This window comes from Rhodnius prolixus, unplaced genomic scaffold (genome assembly GCF_049639745.1).
Source record: "Rhodnius prolixus isolate KJV_2025 unplaced genomic scaffold, Rpr scaffold_3, whole genome shotgun sequence".
Taxonomy (NCBI): Eukaryota; Metazoa; Arthropoda; class Insecta; order Hemiptera; family Reduviidae; genus Rhodnius; species Rhodnius prolixus.
The window spans coordinates 27948294-27969211 of NW_027411603.1; the positions used below are offsets into that span (position 1 = coordinate 27948294).

At 34.5% G+C, this 20918-nt stretch overlaps 1 protein-coding gene across 1 annotated transcript in view; it reads right to left on the bottom strand.

Moving 5' to 3' along the window:
* The window catches only part of LOC141452305 (G-protein coupled receptor moody), a 477977-nt gene that overhangs the window by 400064 nt on the left and 56995 nt on the right, over window positions 1-20918 (bottom strand). The window contains exon 2 of the mRNA XM_074124301.1: window positions 18247-18713. Within this exon, the coding sequence (XP_073980402.1) occupies window positions 18247-18579 (333 nt within the window). The 5' untranslated portion in view covers window positions 18580-18713. The remainder of the gene's footprint in view (window positions 1-18246; window positions 18714-20918) is intronic.

Consider the following 20918-nt stretch of genomic DNA (forward strand, 5'->3'; position numbering starts at 1 on the left):
AAATACTAATGTTAAATTTCAAAATCTAAGAAAAACAGGGCCTTAAGAAGCTGGCAGAACAGTTATATAATCACTAAAAAAATAATTTTATTTTATCTTCCTATTAAATAAAATAACTAAACATTTCTAATTTATTTTTCTCAATTTACAGTGTACAGAAATAAATTGTTTAGATGCTATAACCTATCGGCATTCTAACTCCAAATGCATATGCCAGGCCTTACTGCAATAGTCTTCTGATACCAGCAACTTTGAACAAAGAGTGATATCCTAAATAGTGACGAACAAATAAACTTTCTGGTGAGAAGAATAATATTGTGGAGAGAAATAGGTGGAATGAGATAGCTTCCCTAATGTAGCTGAAGTAGTGCTCGTGAAGGTTAGCCGAGCGGTTAAAGGTGAGGCAAAGTGAAGTTGTTTTAAGGTACTGGGTCAGATTCCCAGTCTTGGCTATTAATTTTATTCAATGGTTAATTGAGAATTTAATAGTAAAGTATGTTTGCTAGTCGGTCTCCGTTCACGACACCTAATTGGTAGTTGGACGTGAAGCCTGCCTGAAATAATAGGCATTACTCTTTACTTTTTACCCTTTTTTTTTTTAGTGCCCTTGAAGGAACCTTAATTGAATCTTTAGCATGCAATCTATTAGAGAAATATTTCACATAGTTCTAGAAGATGGGACAATAGTCAGAGGCCTTCTTTTATATTAATTTTATTAAAAATAGCTGCAAACTGGTAATAAATTGGAGGTGTCGGCAGTTGTAAAATCAGACACGTATTGCCCGTTTGTGCCATCCACTATAAGACTATTCCCCAAGCTGTCTCTAAAGACCCTCAACAGACCTAGTTATCATTGTACTCCAATTTTCTCAAATAATCTTTAGAAAATAATCTTCTTTTGAAAAAAAGTTCCTGACATAATGTTCGATGGATAAAGTACATATAATTTTACTGAAATACGTGTTGGATAAACAGCTTAAGTAATCTTGATCTGTAGTTGCTTCTCTAAATATACATTGAACGAGCTTTATTAAGATAGTTATCTCTACTAACAATTCCTTTAGTAAACGAAAGATCTTCAAGTAATGACAGCAATTAAAACTTTTCGAACTGTAAGGTTTAATCTCCTTCATTTAAACTCTCTATAAATGTTCTACAATTGTATACTCTCAAATTCTAAATCCCAGAACTAACAACTGTTCCAGCTCCTTTGTTTTTTTTGAAATGGTTTTAAAACCTGTAACTAAAAACTGACTTTATAAATATGTATTCAATGTTGATATTTAATAATGTTCTCTTCAATGTTTTTTCAGGACCTTCCAATTTATTGTGCTCTCTATAATTATTTTTGAAGTAATAATTGGCTATTTAAAAAATAATATATTTTTATCAGCGCATCGACTGCTGTCATCAGCGGCCCTAATTTTTTCCTTTTCTTTTATAGCTGAGAGGACAAGTGCAACCTTCTGGTTTCATATTCAATACCTTTTGGTAGCGTCCATAAATCATGTGGAAATATTGTTTTTCGTTTGCTAGGTTATTTTCCTTTTAAATTATAGCTTTTTATTCAAGACACGAAACCTTCATAACAATATGATAAAAAAGGAAATAATAATGGTAATTAGAAAAAATTATATGAAGAATTATAATTGAAAAATTAAATTTAAGCTGGAAAATTAATGAAAGACTGCAGTTTTAGTATAAAGATTATTTGCAAGCAATCAAATTAATTTTTGTGGTTTTATTCAGTAAAGTAATGAATCTAAAACTAGTATAGATTTCTATGGAAGAGTAGAGCATTGAACTTTAAGCCAAGAATCGACAAAACCTTTAAGTAGTGAATGATTTTGAAACGGAAAGAATTATCGGTTTGCATGAAGTAGGTGTTTCCTTCAGAGAAATCAGACCGATACCATTATTTCGTGCTTGAGTATGGAAGTTTGAATCTAGCACGTCGTTCTGGAAGTGAACGAGCTTAGAAAATAATCCACGCGAAGATTTTTACGCTTAAGATGTCCCTGTAACAATGCTATCAACTTGGAGGAACTGTTTCGTCAAATTCGGCAAACCTGAAAGAGAAGCCACAAGAGGACTGTTATCATCTCATTCGAAACGAGCACCACCTGACAAAGAGAAAGTATTGTTAGCCTTAGTGACGAAACACATCATTTAACTTCTTTTTTAATTGTTGTCATCTTTTCTTTCATTGCAATAATTGGCTACTTAAATTAAAAACTTGAAAGTTTCAAATCTATAACTTAGCTTCTTCTGGGTGGTGCAATTTTATAAGCAGAAGTAAATTAAAAGAAAGCACAGCTTTATTTTGCAGTTTTTCACAATTTGGAAGGCCTATAAAGCTGTGTCAAAGTAAGAAAGGGGAAGTAATATTGTAGAGAAGAAATAAAAGACCATGCTTCTCTCAAGTCTTAAAGGAACTGAAACTTTCTTTCCTGTGACGAAAAATGTTCATCTGAAGACTCCAATTACGAAACATTGTGGAAGAGGACCGTTTAAGTGGACTGGTTGACATGAATGAAATGTTGAGTTCGAAACTAATATTACTTTATCAAACAATGCTTGAAAATCTTCAATTAACCTAAGAACTTTTTCCAATAATTATTAACAATTATTTCTTAAAGGTTACAACTGTTACTTCTTTTCTCTGACTGCATTCTCCTGTGTAAGTTCTATAAAATATTTAGCAGCCCCCTTCGAACATGGAAGTTGGCGACGCTCGTACTCCAAACTATGTACTTCATAACCTGTTAAATTCTACATAACCTTCTCGCTTTGCGGTTCAAAACGTAACGCACAATATATTTTCAATTGTAGTAACTTTCTTTGATCTACTGAGCGAACCAGGAACTGAATGACAAACTAGTTTTTCTAAGCTAATTCCTGAGACCAACAAGAACCGACCAGTTTATACTTCCGTGTTTACATTAAATATAAAAATATTCGTATTTAGAAAATTCTGAGAGCCTTTTCAGCACGCTGTTTGATGATGAATTTGCAATACACTGAGAAGGCTCCGGTCACGAATGATCTGAGATGTTGACGCTCTTTATATTAAATAAATAAAAAAAATTATAACATAAACAAATCTCTCTTTATTACAAAAATCTTGATTTTACATTTGCTGAAAAAAAAAAATAGGTTTATTTTTTCCAAAGATAAATCTATTCATCGGATAAGGTTAAAATTGAGGCAATCAGGGAATAAAACTAAGGAAACAGTACCCTTATCTGATTAAACTAGAAAGGGCAGTGTAACAACAATAGGAATAGACCGAAATTATCTGCAAAAAGATCTACATGGATGCAATTTACCGAAAAAGTATTTTCATTTAGAGACAATACTAATCAGATGTGCATCAAGAAGAGTATAAAATATGAGATTGGATAGACTGATATGTAAATAAAAGGTAACTAGACTATTTTTAGAAATATTTTATTTATTTAAATGAATATGTTTAAATATATGAACTATAAATAAGAAATATATTTGCGATAAAAATGGTAAAAATAAAAATTGAACTACGTATACATTTACGAATTAAATTCTTCCATAATTGCAAGCTTTTCTTCTTGTGAAACTAATTATTAATTGCTTAATCTTTTTAACTTGCTAGATTTTTAATTTGTATGTATAATATAACTTACATATACAGGGTGTATACGGAGGAGTGGTCGAAACTTCGGGAGGTGATTCAACAGCTCAAATGCAACAAAAAATATTCTATTCACTTGGGCCCGATTCTCAATAATGTCCAAGATATTTGCATTTTTAACTTTTGTGACGATATTCGCGTTTTTCGCCATAAAAACGGCCGTAACTTTTCTATCCTTTATCCTACAACAAATCTGCTTATTCCGCACGAAAGAGCATTAAATTTCCTATAAATTTGCTTGGTACAGAGCCTCAAAACGATTCTTATAACAATGAAATTTTTACTTGAATGTCTAAAAATTTCGTTCTCGATGATTTTTGTTAAAATTTTCAACTGTATTTTTTCAATGATTAATGAATCTAGGAGTCACATAATTTCAGAAAAAGTTGCGCATTTATTGAGCTTCAAAATCATATGGATTTTTTTGGTTTTTAATAAAACCCTACCCCGAACAGAGGGGTGTAAATGCAGAAAACTGGGATTTGCGTAACCGACTTTTCATTACTAATTTACTCAAATGTCAATTTTTGGAGAAGGAACAAAAAGAAAAGTAACCATTTTAGTTTTGAACAATTATTATTTAATAAAACGGAAGTAAAAAATACAGTAGCAATAAAATGCAGTTGTTTGTGCAACTTATTTGAATGACATAATGGAGGTTTTTTTCATCAAAGTTAATTAATTAATGATAATTCAAAAATAAAATGGTTATATTCTTTTTGTTCCTTCTCCAAAAATTGATTAGTTTTGAATTATTATTAATTAACTTTGACGAAAAAAACCTCCATTACGTCGTTAAAATATGTTGCACAAACAATTGTAGTCAAGAAACTAAAAATTTGCCACAATTCTTTCCCACTTCCTTGTTTGAATAGTTCGAACGATTTTTGTAGCAATTTTAACTACGTACCTGCCTATTGTACTTTTTCATTTCTGTGTTTTATGCCTACTTTATTTTTTACTTCCGTTTTATAAAATAATAATTGTTCTAAACTAAAATGTTACTAAAATGGTAAAAATTGATATTTGAGTAAATTAGTAATGAAAAATCAGTTCGCAAAATCCCAGCTTTCTGTATTTACACCCCTCTGTTCGGGGTAGGGTTTTATTAAAAACCAAAAAAATCCATATGATCTTGAAGCTCAATAAATGCGCAACTTTTTCTGAAATTATATGATTCCTTGATTCATTAATAATTGAAAAAATGCAGTTGAAAATTTTAACAGAAATCATCGAGAACGAATTTTTTAGACATTAAAGTAAAAATTTCATTGTTATAAGAAACGTTTTGAGACTCTGTACCAAGCAAATTTATAGGAAATTTAATGCTCTTTCGTTTGGAATAAGCAGATTTGTTTTAGGATAAAGGATAGAAAAGTTACGACCGTTTTTTGGTGAAAAACACGAATATCGACGGAAAAGTTAAAAATGCAAATATCTTGGACACTTTGAGAATCGGACCAAAGTGAAGAGAATATTTTTTGTTGCATTTGAGCTGTAGAATTACCTCCCGAAGTTTCGACCACTCCTCCGTATACACCCTGTATACACTGTATGATATAATGCAAAATGTAGTTAGGTTTAAAAATATAAAATTGGATAGAAGCGAACTTTTATCGTTTATTTTCATATTTTTTAATGGGTGTATAGTTTGATACACCCATAGTTTATATCAGAACTTTCTGAGATAAATGTGCATTTAAAAGCAGTAAAGCACCAATAAGTAGCCAAATGAAGAGCCTTTTTTGAAATTTACAACTCTAAAAAAAATTTAAGAAATATGTGTTCAAAAGAAGGAAGAAAAATAAAGTTGCACAAAAACAAGAAAAAAAAAACCAGCATTTAAATATTAATTAAGAAAACTTGACAAATAAATTTCATTATTTTGTTTCAAAAGTACCATCATGGCCGGGTGCCAGTTTGGTCAATGTATATATGTTTGAATTAGAAATGCTAGATGAAAAAACTTGTGACCGAATTCACCAGGAAATGCTGCTAAGACAATAAGATGGTTTTGTAAGTAGCAGTGATTTCATTCTTGGTCTACTGAATGAGCCACCATTCTGTCTGCTACTGTTCTCTTTTAGTTCCACGTTCATTTTAATACCATTGCTGTTATTTCCATTATTTTTCACCACTTTAGTTACTCGAGACAAATTCAGGGGCTCTACTTCTGGAGCCAGAGTTCTTTGCCGCATTCCTCCCCTTGACCATATTAGAATCACTGTTTCTAAGATCTGATTTTATTACCACACTGTTTCTTTGTTACAATTAATCAACATTATTTATTATCAACTTATTTATCTACTCATTTTCAGTTTATTACTGTGTTATTTGCTACAGTAAAACGGATTGAGATATGTTGGTATCAAGCACTTTAGGTTTTATTTTCATTGATACCTAAGCATTAGTTTCTTGTATATTGATACATTTATTATTTTTGTAATTCTGGGCTTATTTTCTAGGAATAGCTAATTTTTCATTTTAAATTTTAAATTTCATATACAGGGTGACCAAAGTTATATGCTCCACCCACTTTTTTTTTAAACGGCGGGAAATTTCGAAAAAATAAAAAACACGTATTTAATCATTTTTAGTCTAGTTTATTTTCAGTGATTGACCCATTTTTTTAAACCCCTGTATCTCGAGATACAGCATCCAACTTTTGTTTTTCAAATGGAACGTTATATTTTTTGTTGCATATTTTTGTAGTATTTGAGCTCCTAAAAACAACAAAAAAATTTTTTTTTGAAATCGGTTAGGTTTTTCAAAAGTTATGGTAATTTAAAATATGAAAAACAAATTTCAGTTTACTGTCAAAATTACGTTATTTTTTTTAAAGAATCTGCTTAAACTGGGCACAATCAACGGTTAGGCAAGCCAAAACTCTGGACTCCCACGCTTTGCTTGTAGCAGCACTTATGGTGGCGAAGTCAAGATCTAGGCAGGCTAGAGTTATTCGACGTTCAGGTTGTTTTTTCTACAAACGTTTGGTGTGGTGTTATAGGAAATCAACTAATCGGCCCATACCTCTACAGAGAGAACTTAACTGGTGAAAGGTATCTAACTTGTTTGTAAGAGACATTTTGCTAGTTCTGCTTGAAGATGTTCATCTACAACGTCGGCTAGATATGTATTTTCAACAAGATGGTTGCCCGGCACATAATGCGACAGTGGTTCGAGGTTACCTGGACAGAAATTTCCGTGAAAAGTGCTTAGGGACTCATTGTCCCATCCAATGGCCACCTCGATCTCCGGACTTAACCAAATGGACTATTTTTTGTGAGGATACCTAAAAAATAAAGTGTACAGTATCCTTAATACCGTGGCTTCAGTCGATGATCTGAAAAGTCGAATAACTCTAGCCTGCCTAAATCTTGACTTCGCCACCATAAGTGCTGCTACAAGCAAAGCGTGGGAGTCTAGAGTCTAGAGTTTTGGCTTGCCTATCCGTTGATTGTGCCCAGTTTGAACAGATTCTTTAAAAAAAATAACGTAATTTTGACAATAAACTGAAATTTGTTTTTCATATTTTAAATTACCATAACTTTTGAAAAACCTAACCGATTTCAAAAAATTTTTTTTTGTTTTTTTTAGGAGCTCAAATACTATAAAAATATGCAACAAAAAATATAACGTTCCATTTGAAAAACAAAAGTTGGATGCTGTATCTCGAGATACAGGGGTTTAAAAAAAATGGGACAATCACTAAAAATAAACTATACTAAAAATGATTAAATACGTGTTTTTTATTTTTTCGAAATTTCCCGCCGTTAAAAAAAAAAGTGGGTGGAGCATATAACTCTGGTCACCCTGTATATTTTTTATTACAATTATTATTTATTTATTATTTCTTATTTATTACTTCTTATTTTCTTTATTAACACCTAAATACATCGAAATTCTATTTTGAATATTGCAAAAAGCTGGCAATCTGGCTAGGGGCACTGAGTCAAAAGGAATCCTACGTCAAGTTTTACTTGATTTCTTTTTCCTAAAATGGTCTCCTCCTCTGAGGGCACTTTTTGCCTTGTTTTATTAAATCTTAACCATTTTTACTGATTGTAGTCTGGAACTCCACTTTATCATTTTCCACTCTATTTACTATCCTAAAGTCTGATGGAGATCCTACAAGGTTTAACTATTCCGAAGGCAGGTACTTCGAAGCTGGAGATGTAAAGATACATTCTGCATCGCCAGTTAGATGATTTATGAAAAACAAAAAAATTATTAATTGGATATTTTAAGAGTTGAATTGTACGAATTTGGATTATTTATTTTTTAAAGCAACGAACCTTGGTGGTCATTGCACTTAATTAATTCATTTTTACTTCAACTATAATTTGAAGGTTGCAGTTTATAAATAAAAATGTAGCCCTTAATTACGTCAATAAAATCTAACCAAATTATCAAACTATTCTCCGCCAAACCAGACAGCTTTACCAGTACTTAGAGAACATGGCGGCTATGATGATTAATTTAAATAAATCAATTAGCAAATTTTTGTTAAGGAAAATGTTTTGGAAATTACTTTTTGGACTTTATTAAAAAACGGTTTTCTTGTTTACCTGGAATGCTAATTTTGCAGAAGTAAACCTGCATTTTTAATGCGGAACTTATTTTGTTACACGGATATAAATTATTATTTTTTTCTGAAAGCACTCGAAGGTTAAATAAATGTTTTGTAAATAATTTTTGTGTAAAAATAGACACTTTATGTTATGTTTAATTTTTAAGTTAAAGCGAGTCAACAACTGATTTGAATCCTGTATCTCTAGCTTACTATACATCTCCTCTACCGAACAGAGAGCTGTAAGAAACTCTTAGGAAAAGAAAATCTAAGGGACAGTAGCTGGATTCGAACCCGGGACTTCCGCGTTGGAGTCCAATACGAGGGGGTACCCAAAAAAAACCGGAATTATTTTTTAAAAGCTATTTATTTACAAATTTTTTACAGAACAACCTTATCCCCTTCAAAATACTCTCCATTACAACTAATACATTTGTCCCACCGGTGCTTCCACTGTTCGAAACATTTTTTGTAGTCATCTTTAGAAATGGCTGACAGCTCCTTCTTCGTTTTTTTCTTGACCTCTTCAGTGTTGTCAAATCGGTGACCTTTCATGCCCTTTTTCATGCGTGGAAATAAGAAAAAGTCGCACGGAGCCAGGTCAGGCGAGTAAGGTGCGTGGGGCAGCTGAACCATGCCATTTTTAGCCAAAAACTGTGTAACAGAGATGGCTGTGTGTGCAGGTGCATTGTCGTGGTGGAAGAACCAGTCTCCTGTTTGCCACGAATCGGGTCACTTTTGGCGAACACTATTGCGCAATCTTTTCAAAATTTCCAAATACAAGGTTTGATTGACGGTCTGACCTGGCGGGACAAACTCTGAATGGACTACGCCTTTGGCATCAAAAAAGCAAATCAGCATTGTTTTGATGTTTGACTTGACTTGACGACATTTTTTTGGTCGGGGTGAAGATGACGTCTTCCATTGGCTCGACTGTTGCTTTGTTTCTGGGTCATAACCATAGCACCATGACTCATCACCAGTAATGACCTTTGACAGAAAGTCTGGATCAGTTTCAAGCTGTTGTTTCAAAGCACGACATGTTTCAACTCGATGTTCTTTTTGATTGTCAGTCAGAACTCGAGGAACAAACTTGGCAGCAACCCTTTTCATCCCCAAATCTTCCGTTAAAATTCGCTGAACCGAGCTCCAATATAACCCACTACTCTCTGACAGTTGATCAATTGTCTGTCGACGGTCTGTGAACACCAGCTCTCGAATTTTTTCAACATTTTCGTCGATTCGGGCAGTTGATGGACGTCCAGAACGAGGTTTGTCATCAATCGACATGTCGCCATTTTTAAACCGAGTAAACCACTCGTATACTTGAGTTTTTCCCATAGCGTCATCTTTGTAAGCTGTTTTCAACATTAAAACACTTTCAGCAGCATTTTTGCCGAGTAGAAAACAAAATTTCAGAGCTGCACGTTGTTCACTTAAACTTGCCATCATAAAAAACGAAAAAAGAACAAAACAGCGCTGGTAAAAACAATCACTGCAGATGAACAGAACAAGCCAGGCAGACAACACAGGCAGGACTGAACTGGCAAGGAATTGCGCTATACACGTCTAGTGGCAGAAATGCGTACTACATAAGCTCCATGCGCGGCAACGCAATTCCGGTTATTTTTGGGTACCCCCTCGTATATCCTAAGCACTGAGCTAATTCCTTGCCTCATGTATAATACTCTAGCTATTTATTATTTTGATTTAAATTGAAAATTTAAGGATAAATACATAAATCAGGTGCAATGACATACCGAGGAGCTCCTGCGGAAATTAGAGGGACTGTATAAATCATATTCCAACGCTTAGAGAAAAAATAACTTGGAAAACTGCCAGCAAAGCATCATTAATCTCTTTTTTTTATTATTATTTTTATTTCTTTTCTTCTAGTACTAATCCTTCGACGCGTTGTCTTATTTACTGTATAATCTTCTAGATATTTTATCCTCTTCTTTTATGATCTATTATTGATAAAGTAATTCATTAAAGAAAATTCATAAGTAACTGGACGAGGGGTCCTTTACCTCGCTTAATCCAAAGCAATGATTGAATTTACTCAAAGAAATTTAAAATTTCCCTTAAGGTAGAAATGGTTTTTTAAAGACCTGTGTATCTTCACAATCACAATACAAAATGAGGACATAAAGAAAGTGATGGATGTGAAAAGAGATTTGGGACAGAAAAAGTAAATAAAAATAGTATTTTATGGCAACTTACAAAAGATGCGGCTTACTCACAAGTGCCTTAAAGCAATGTAAATTGGTCCGACAGCCGTGAAAGGATTGAAGAGGTTAACTGAAAGATGTTTACTGGTTGGTCAGAGAATGGGGAAGGGTGCTTGGACTGACTTGAGGCTACATCAACTACTCCATACCAACTACTCCAACAATGTTCCTTAAACTTGATGAATTAACGTCACACATAGATCCATCATTTTCATTTTAAAACATTTTTCAAGAAAAATGAGTTCAGGCTTACACATTTATATTTACCTTCAAGCTCCCTGTAAATAATTTCCCAGTTTCTGCTTTTTAAATAATATGTTAATAAAGTAATTACACATTTTTTGAGGGACAATTTTGTTATTGGACTATTTTATGGACTTAAGAGCAAATGTATGAAGTGTTTATCATCAGAATATTATTAATTTTGTTATTATAATATTATTATTTTTTATTTATTTTTTTAAAGATTTAAGGCGCGTCAACATCTCAGGTTATTGGCGCCCGGATCTTTTTTCAGTGCACTGTCGGTCTTCGGACAGTGTTCTCTCGTTACAGACAACACTGTCCATCACCGGACAGTGAGCTGTAAGAAGCTCCTAGGAAGAGAAAATCTAAGGGTCAGTAGCTGGATTCGAACCCGGGACCTCCGCATGGGAGTCCAGTACGCTAACCGCATAGCTAATCCCTTCCCTATTATTATTTTTTTTTTTTTTTTTTTTTATGATTTAAGGCGCGTCAACATCTAAAGGTTATTGGCGCCCGGAGCTGTTTTCAGTGCACTGCCGGCCTCCGGACAGTGTTCTCTCGTTACAAACAACACTGTCCATCACCGGACAGTGAGCTGTAAGAAGCTCCTAGGAAGAAAAAATCTAAGGGTCAGCAGCTGGATTCGAACCCGGGACCTCCGCGTGGGAGTCCAGTATGCTAACCTCGTAGCTAATCCCTCCCCTCCTTCCCTATTATTATTATTTTTTTTTTTTTTTTTGCGCATCAACAGCTGAGGTTATTAGCGCCCGGAGCTTTTTCCAGTGCACTGCCGGCCTCCGGACAGTGTTCTCTCTTTAAAGACAACACTGTCCATAACCGGACAGTGAGCTGTAAGAAGCTCCTAGGAAGAGAAAATCTAAGGGTCAGCTGCTGGATTCGAACCCGGGACCTCCGCGTGGGAGTCCAGTATGCTAACCTCATAGCTAATCCCTTCCCTATTATTATTGTTATTATTATTATTATTATTATTATTATTATTATTATTATTATTATTATTTGCTATTATTTAATCAAACCTTTCACTGCTGTGTTTCTATTAATCTTGCTTCACATTTGATTCGATAACAGACCAATTTAAAAAAAGAATTTCGTCATACTCTAACTTATTTATCATCACACATCTTTATTATCGACGGAATATGTAAAGTAATTCGATTGTAAAAAAATGAAACAGTGGGTAGCAATATTGTGAGACAATTAGGTTTTGAATATTATTGATTCAGTGTATGTATTCATCTCGCTGTAAAGTGTGAGTATTTATCGATGTGACCCCTGCTGGTCTTTTATATAATGCAGGAGGAAAGAGGAGGAGGTTAGTCGCCAGAATGGAGAGGGTTTATTAAGTTTGTAGCCAAGAACTAGAACAGTGTGTGCCTTCCCAACATATGTGTGCCAGTCTGTTAGGAGCAAAAGGAAGATCAAGAAGGGTAAACAGAGAGCATATTCCTAAAGCTCTCTCGGAGACAGTTTATATAATTGCTTTGCTTTTATTCTCCCAACCATTACACACTCTCACTTTAACTGTTCCGTACCCATTTAATTAATGGCAGTTATTCTCTTGCCCAATAAAGAAATCTGAAGAGATACACTTACATCATTACTCTTATTCCAGTACACTTACTGGAACTTCTTCAAGATAGCAATTCTTTTTTTTTAATCCTAGATTACTGAGAATTTTTGCAAGATATTATTTCACAATAACCATTTAGATGATAACTGTTTGGATCAATTAGAAATTATCCATTTACAGTGTATGAAAAACATTTTGTTACTTACCAAAAATGCACTCCTAACTCGAATAGAAGATAAATGCTCTTAAAGGTGTCCGTTACGAGGGTCGTTTGAAAAGTCCGAGCAAAAATAAAAACTACTTAATTTTTTGGGGTAAACCTTTTTTATTTTTCAACATAGTCTCCTTTTAGGCTTATACACTTCGTCCAACGCTGCTCTAGTTTGTTGATCCCTTCCGAATAATAGGATTTGTCCAAGTCTGAAAAATAGCCATTCGTTTCTGCAATCACCTCCTCGTTTGAATAAAATCTTTTTCCCGCCAGCCATTTCTTCATATTGGGGAACAAATAGTAGTCCGAGGGAGCCAAGTCTGGAGAATAGGGGGATGTGAAACGAGTTGGAACCCTATTTCCATTAATTTTGCGACCACAACTGCTGAGGTGTGAGCTGGTGCGTTGTCGTGATGGAAAAGGACTTTTTTGTGGGCCATTCGTGGGCGTTTTTCTTGCAGCTCGGTTTTCAAACGGTCCAATAACGATGAATAATATGCACCTGTAGTAGTTTTACCCTTTTCCAGATAGTCGATGAGGATTATTCCTTGCGAATCCCAAAAGACAGTCGCCATAATCTTTCCGAACGAAGGAACGGTCTTCGCCTTTTTTGGCGCAGATTCCCCCTTGGTAACCCATTGTTTAGATTGTTCTTTGGTCTCAGGAGTGTAGTGATGTATCCATGTTTCATCCACAGTGACGAAACGACGCTTAAAGTCCTGCGGATTCTTCTGGAACAGCTGCAAAACGTCCTTGCAACACTTCACACGATTTCGTTTTTGGTCAAGCGTGAGCAATCGCGGCACCCATCTTGCGGATAGCTTTGTCATGTCCAAATGTTGATGCAAAATATTATGTACCCGTTCATTCGAGATGCCCACAGCACTAGCAATCTCACGCACCTTCACTCTTCTGTCATCCATCACCATATCATGGATTTTATCAATGATTTCTGGAGTAGTAACCTCAACAGAGCGTCCAGAACGTTCAGCGTCACTTGTGCCCATATGGCCACTCCGAAAATTTTGAAACCACTTATAAACTGTTCTAATCGAAGGTGCAGAGTCACCATTATGTTTATCAAGCTTCTCTTTAGTCTCCTGAGGCGTTTTGCCTTTCATAAAGTAGTGTTTAATCAACACACGAAATTCTTTTTCGTCCATTTTTTGAAAATCACTCGACTTCCTCGATTCAAACAAATGCCAAACACAAAGAAATAGACCGGATCTGGCTGAAACTTGGTGTGTGTTCTTCCAAGAGATGCTACTAACTAAACATAACCTCGATACGCGCCAGTAGTGCTATCTCTCTGACTTTGCACGGACTTTTCAAACGACTCTCGTATACCGCTCTACTTGCCCCAATATGGACGTACGGAATACAACTCTACGGTAGCGCTAAAAAATCGAACATCAACCGACTTCAGACCTTACAATTAAAAATTCTAAGAACAATAGTTAACGATCCCTTCTACGTCTCCAATCTCACAATACACTCTGATCTAAATATTCCTCTCGTCTTTGAAATAGCCCAATCTCGCTACACAAAACTCCACTCAAATCTACACATTCATTAAAACCCTCTTATCCACAACATGTCTACCACAACACTTCCTTCCAATCCTCAACGCAGACTAAAGCGGCCCATCTCAACACAACGCCGACCTCCTAGGATGGTTGCTGTGTAAGCTTGCCAATCTGGCGGACTAACGGCTTCCATCACTGGATGGTCGTCGTTCACTCCACTCACGCCTCTTGGCGCACATGCATGTGCGCGCACGTGTATGTAAGTGCATATATCTGTGTGCGCGTGTATTTGCGCATATCCTTACCCTCATTTTTTCTAGACATAGCATAAGCGTTTATCCGGTCTGTTACTGTTGAAGCTAAAGTAAATTGATCCTCAATGTCACCATCATATTCGTGAGTCATATCTATCTAATAGACTTCTCTGTGTTAATGAGTGCCCGAACTCTTTCTTATAATATTGTGGAGGACGGTGTTTCTTAGAACATCATAATTTTCATCTTATTCTAACACATCCATTCTCTTTCCTTATCTCTAACTCAGCATCCACTCGCTACCTTCAGCAATACCTTTTCTGTAATAATGATTTATAAACTAAAAATTCAAAGCGTATACACAAAACTAGCAGAATATAATTTTCACCCTTGGACATAAGACTATCCATCCGGTTTATTGCACCAGATGGTACGAATACCAATGACTTTACAGTATCAAAGTACTGTTGTACAATTCGATTAAATAATCAAATGACAGGAACTAAAGAAAATTTATGTACAACAAACTATTGAAATCGATTTGGATTTGAAGGGCTCAAAATATGGTGACCAGTCAGGCATTCCAATATCTGATGCTCAAAAATTCCATCTCCCTACAAAGATTTTCATTCCCTCCAGTCTGGTCGTTCCAATCCATTAACTCATCATCTCTCATCTTAAATTCTTTTCGACACGCCCACCCGTCTGAAGCGACGTGGCTGACCGATTTCCTTGGACAAAGAGGCCAATAAAAAATGTATTAACCCTTTAATGAATATACTTTATTATTTATTAATACTAATCATCAAATCACCTGGATGATAACTCTTTCACTCCATTTTAATGTTTTATTTATTTGTAGGTGAAGCTTTATTGATCTGCAGTTATAAATTTTTAATAATAATAATAATAAATGCACTCAACTTAAAAAGTTACGACCCACTACTTTCAGTTCACTTGAATTCTTCTTCACTTCACTTCACTCGGTTTTTGATTAACCATATTCCTTTCCGACGTTCCATTCATCAGTACTAAACGAAGACAGATATTTGATGATGAACTATCACCTGAAGAACAAATTGCTTATGCCTTTGTCACCTTGTTCCCTGGAGAAACATTTTTAAGTGAATACTGAAAAAAGAAGCAGTGAAAACTTTATTAAAATTAATCAAAAACATTTTAAATAAATAAGAGAATTATAAAATTTAATACCAGAAAAGGCATTAATGATACAACTTAGGACTTTTTTAGACCCTAGATTCGCTGACTCAAGCTAAATTGATTAGTATTCTCGATTATCGGCAATGTCTAATATTAAAAGATATCCCAAAATTATATTAGTGTTTTTTTTTGTTTTTTTGTTTAGTGTTAGATAAGGGAACAAATATTTTCTGAAAACTTACCTCCTTCTGAAACCTCCAGAACTTACCTCCTTCCAAGTCTGGAAGGGCGTTCTGGTTTCTAACCTGGTGAAACAATAAGAATAATAATAAACACTCTTTTAACTGAGACAAAAGTTTAGCTGTTGTAAACAATCACTTGTATCATACACAACGAACTGAAAACGTTTTCACGGCGTTAAATAGACATCTAGCACATCTCGTTCAGCAATTTCTATGTTCGGTAAAAACAAAATTCACGTTCAGTGAACAGTCTTTGCCTCAACTGTAGTTGTTATTTAAAGTCACTGATTTCTACTTAAGTGGTAAAATCAAGTATAAGCTTTCTAAATTTATGTTTTTTTTTTTTTAAAGATTATTCGTTGGAACAACACAAATGAGCAATCGCACACCATTAGGTGTTTAGAAATCAAAGCATTTCCAAAACTTGAAGTTCTTTCTGGAGTTAACAATTTTTACAAAATTAACAAAACTTCCTTTTCGAGAGGTTAGAAAAAATTAAAGGAATTATTACACTGAATTCTTTCATAATTAGTGGGATAAAAGAAGATCTTAATTAAGAATTAATTAGGTATTATGTATCTGAGGTTAGAGTTATGTTTCGAGGTTTTCAAGTGGGTGAATGAAAGACCACCATTCATTGAAACCCATCTGAAATTTCAATAAAACTAATTAATTGGATCAACATAAAAACACCATTGTATAAATCGGGTAATCACTAAATTATTATTAATTTAAAACATTGCTAGCAAACAGAATGAAGCAATAAAAAATAAAATTAATATACGGCTATTCTATCCCACAATTTATATCCTGTAGTTGTCATCCGATCCAACCAGCCTCATCTTCATATTCTCGAATACTGGGTTTCGAAAAACAGAAGTATTCAACTCATTAACCAGTTAACTGTTTCGAGTTTGTTAGAAAATGTGTCCCCCTACGTGCGTCGTACAAAAATAAGCGATGACGAATATATTCGTCAAACCCAGAGTATGTTTGATATGAAATTAGGTTGAAATAAAATGACTTTTATATTTTTTTCGTTATTTATTTCAAGTGCATTTATTTATATAAACATATAAATAGGAACTAAAAACATCAAAAATAAAACGAATATATTTTAGTTTTAACTAAAATTGCAAAATTAACTGCCGATGGAATATATTCGCCATAACACAAGATTTTACACTTTTTTCGTATCGAATATCTTCGTCATAAACAATTAACTGGTTAAGTATTTCCTACTTATATAAATTTTAAAGTACTCTCTGCTATCTGTCTAAATCACAGTCCCATCCCTCTGATAGATAAAGGCCGATAGCTCCGACTACACCTCGACAAATGCCTCACCTGGAACCTCTTACCCTGCTTAACCAGCTCAACTTAATTGGGGAATGTTCAAAAGAATACTCAATCTGTTGAAGTTGAAAGGCAGGGAAAAAAGGCGACGTCCTCAGAATGACCAGGAAGGAAATGATGTGAAGAGAATCAAGGTCAACAGAGAGTGGACATTCCTGTACTCCCCTATCTGGAATCTATCCAAGAAAGGAATGATAGTAAACTGTAATTTCGTCTGCAATTTTTTTTTCTGTAAAGATGAGTTCTAAAAAGGGATAGAGGTATCCGATCTCTTTGGTTTTAAGTGGACCCTTTTGTGCGGTGGTCATTGGTTTTCTTTGTTTGGAGTTGAAGAGCGAGGAAGAATAGGTGGAAGACAACAGTTTATTTGTTCTACTCCAGAGTCTGGCTGAAGATCTGCCTTAGTAATTGTAATCGTAACTGATATTAGGCGAGCCATGATAAATTCTGTAAACTGATAGGTTGCCTCTCCGGGCAATGTCAACTCAGTGTTCACCATAAGATACTCGGTTTAGAACGTACTTGTACATTTCGTGGGGAGGCAAAGGAAACTCCAATTCACCGCTTAACAGATTGGGATGCCAATATTCAAGGAAGATTCAAACAACTGGGAGGTGCTGCCTGGAACCCTAGATTTCTCCAATATAACTGGGTGGGATGCAGTTTGCCAGAAAAAAAAAGGCACAATAAATCTTCAATGTCGCTGTACGTTGTCACACCCTGGAAAAAAAACTTTACACAGTCCTACTAGCCCTAATTTAAACATAAAAACTTGAACTGTAAGAAACTGTAAAGCGTTTCAATTCCTCCGAACAAAATTCCTATTTACGATATATAACGCCCTTTGCTGTGTATGTCTTTTTAACCTAACCTGACCTCATCACACCTAAATTTATTCCAAAGTGTTCCAACACTACTAGCCGCTCGTAAGATCCGTCCTAAATTATCTTTCTTTGGAATATTTTTCGAAGAGTGAAGCATCGATGACCTCGCTACCACCTGATCACATGATAGAAAAGTTAATATTTTGTTCATTGATATGCTAGGTTAGCCGACTAAATATCAAGTCATTTTGCATTATGCAACAAATTTAATATTATTAACTTTTTTGCTAATAAGCGGTTGTAAATTTAACAAAGAGAGTTATAATAATAATAAATAAGAAGAAACTTAAATAATTCCACTCACCTTTTTACACCTAAACAGTGCGATGATTGTGATGAGATTGCCAGGAATTCCAACCATCATGAATAAAAGACAAAACGCTGTAGCAATTGTTAGTAGTGGCGCAGGGTAACCATGGAACAATTCCGTTTCTAAACCATCTTCCAGGATTTCTTCATCATCCTGGCCTTCTGCTATCGTCACAGATGGTTGACCAGAAGCGTTGGTAGGTGAAAGACTGACTGATGCGTTCCCAAGTGATCCCCATGATGTTTCTGCATTTGTATCCCCACCGGCCGCGTTCAATATGGACGTCTGCATAATTAAATCGTCCGTGTAATCAAAACCAATTTCCATTGGATTTTTATTTTGTTTTTTATCCTTTCCTTAACTTAATTCCAATAATAAATTCTAGGCTGGTGATAGATTCACTCCGCCGTTTGTAGATAAAACAACTCTCAACCTAAACCTGTCATCGTCTCCAGTCTTCCCTGCAACAAAATGAAGAACTGTTACTACACGGATGTAGAGAACTCGAACTTGTTTCAACTAAGTTCCATTGTTTACTATATATGTAAGTAAAAAAAAAAAAAAAGTTGAGAAGATGGGTGTGTAGCACATGTGGAACACATTAATTCTTGCAAGAGATCTCTGCATACAGCATCCCGATCAAACTTAATTGTGCACACACACTCGCGTACAAACAAGTTTGTAATTCTACAGCCTTTTACATTCTAACTCCAACTTTCTGTCTAACTATTTACCAATCTCCTCTTAACTTCAAAGACAGAAAAACAAATCACAATAAAACTAATAAATTTGGAAAGAAGATGGTTGCTATGTCCTTTTCTTATTGCCAAATTACTTTCCATCAGCTTTTCATTAAATGTAAGCGTTTCCATGTTTTTGGATCTCTTAATACGTTTTGCTCTAGGTCAGTAAGAAATGAAGATAATGGGATCTAAAACTAGGAAATAGAACAAAGTGCAGAAACTGTTTGTAAAGCCTTTACAAAATAAATATCTCAAGGAGGCTTGCTCCGTCAAGTATATAATTATAATTATTTGGTTTCCGAAATAAAGAATCGAACGCCCTATCACTTCTTCAGTTTATTATTATTATTATTATTTATTTTTCTTTAGGTTTCCGGCGCATTGACAGCTTGGTCTTTAGCGCCGTCTCGTCGCTTAAAAACCTCTTGTGCTCAAATGGCACCTCCTCCTCCCTCGCTACATCCTTTACAGCTTCCATCAGGAAGTCGTATGGAGCCTAGAAAAAACACTGGAGCATATATTTCCTCTTTAACTGACATGATGGCACCATCCTTTCTGTTCTTGTGCTTGCATGCTTTGGGTGGACCATATAATGAAGGGCTAGTCGCTCGGAAGTAAATAACCCATCCACCTAATCTATTGAATTTACTATTAATAGAGGGGAAGTACTTTGATTAAATTTCCTTCGCCCCAGATAGAAAACTTAAATGACTAAAAACCTAAACCTAAAAACCTAAAAAACAAAAACAACTCGCATCCAATTGCTTCATTCAACATAATAAATACATTCAACCTAATGACATCACACTATAAATACATTTACGCCAATAAATACATTCATGCTAATAAATACATACTTTGGTTTATTAATGTTTATTTCGATTGTAGATTAAAAAATAAACAAATAAGGACTTACAGACAGTATTACGGATTAAAATATTACTTGAATTCAGCGACATATGGTAGAAGAATACATCAGAGGTTGTAATATAAGTAATAACCGTAAACAATAGTGTAAGTAGTAATATAAAAAAGAAGTGAAAAAAATGATAGGAGACAAATGTTTGGATAACAGGAAAATATTGGCGCCATAATAGAAATTTATCTACTAAAAACTAATAATTGTGAAGAATACTACATTAGGTCGATATCATTTAGTTCAATAACTTTTAACTGTACAAGTTTCTTAAGTGATTTATACTAGTATGATCAATAGACCGAAATTAAAATGAATTTAATTATAATTTCTAATTCAAAATAATCACGTGATAATAATAGTGCTTGTAAAATAGAAGCTACAATTTCATAGGGGAAAAGCTGGCCTTCTTACTTAATCTAAATTGTGCTTGTCAACCACAATCGGATTTTTAGCAACTTGAAAAGCAGAATTAACAAGATTCACTTAAAAAAAATAAAATAAATTTTTATTCCGCGAATGCTATTAAATTTAAAAATTTATTCCTAAAGGACACTTCGTCATTTAGAATACTTGCAAAGCCTCAGGTGTTTGTTTGTTTTTACGCTTAAAAAACACAAACGTTTCTTTATTCATGAAATAAACATTCTTACTAAAGAGAAACAGGGTAATGCTTCAGTCAGGGTCCCCATTTTCGTAATATTTATACTGGGCTTTATTCTAACAACACAACAAAAACCTCCTTCTATTAGATTCTTTCACGCTTGGTTCACTATTTCTGCTTGGATCCGTGTTATGCCAGTACTAATTTTCCTGCACAACCTAGGAAAATGGTATCTAGGTGATAGGGTCCAATACTGTAACAAGAAGAGAAGGTTTTTCGGCAATGGCCATCCTTAATATTACACTTGTAATTTAATAAATTACCTTCAGAAAGCCTAGTTACATTTCAAAAGCTGTAAACGAACAGACTTCTGTATGAATGTAGCTCCTGAATAAGTAGCACA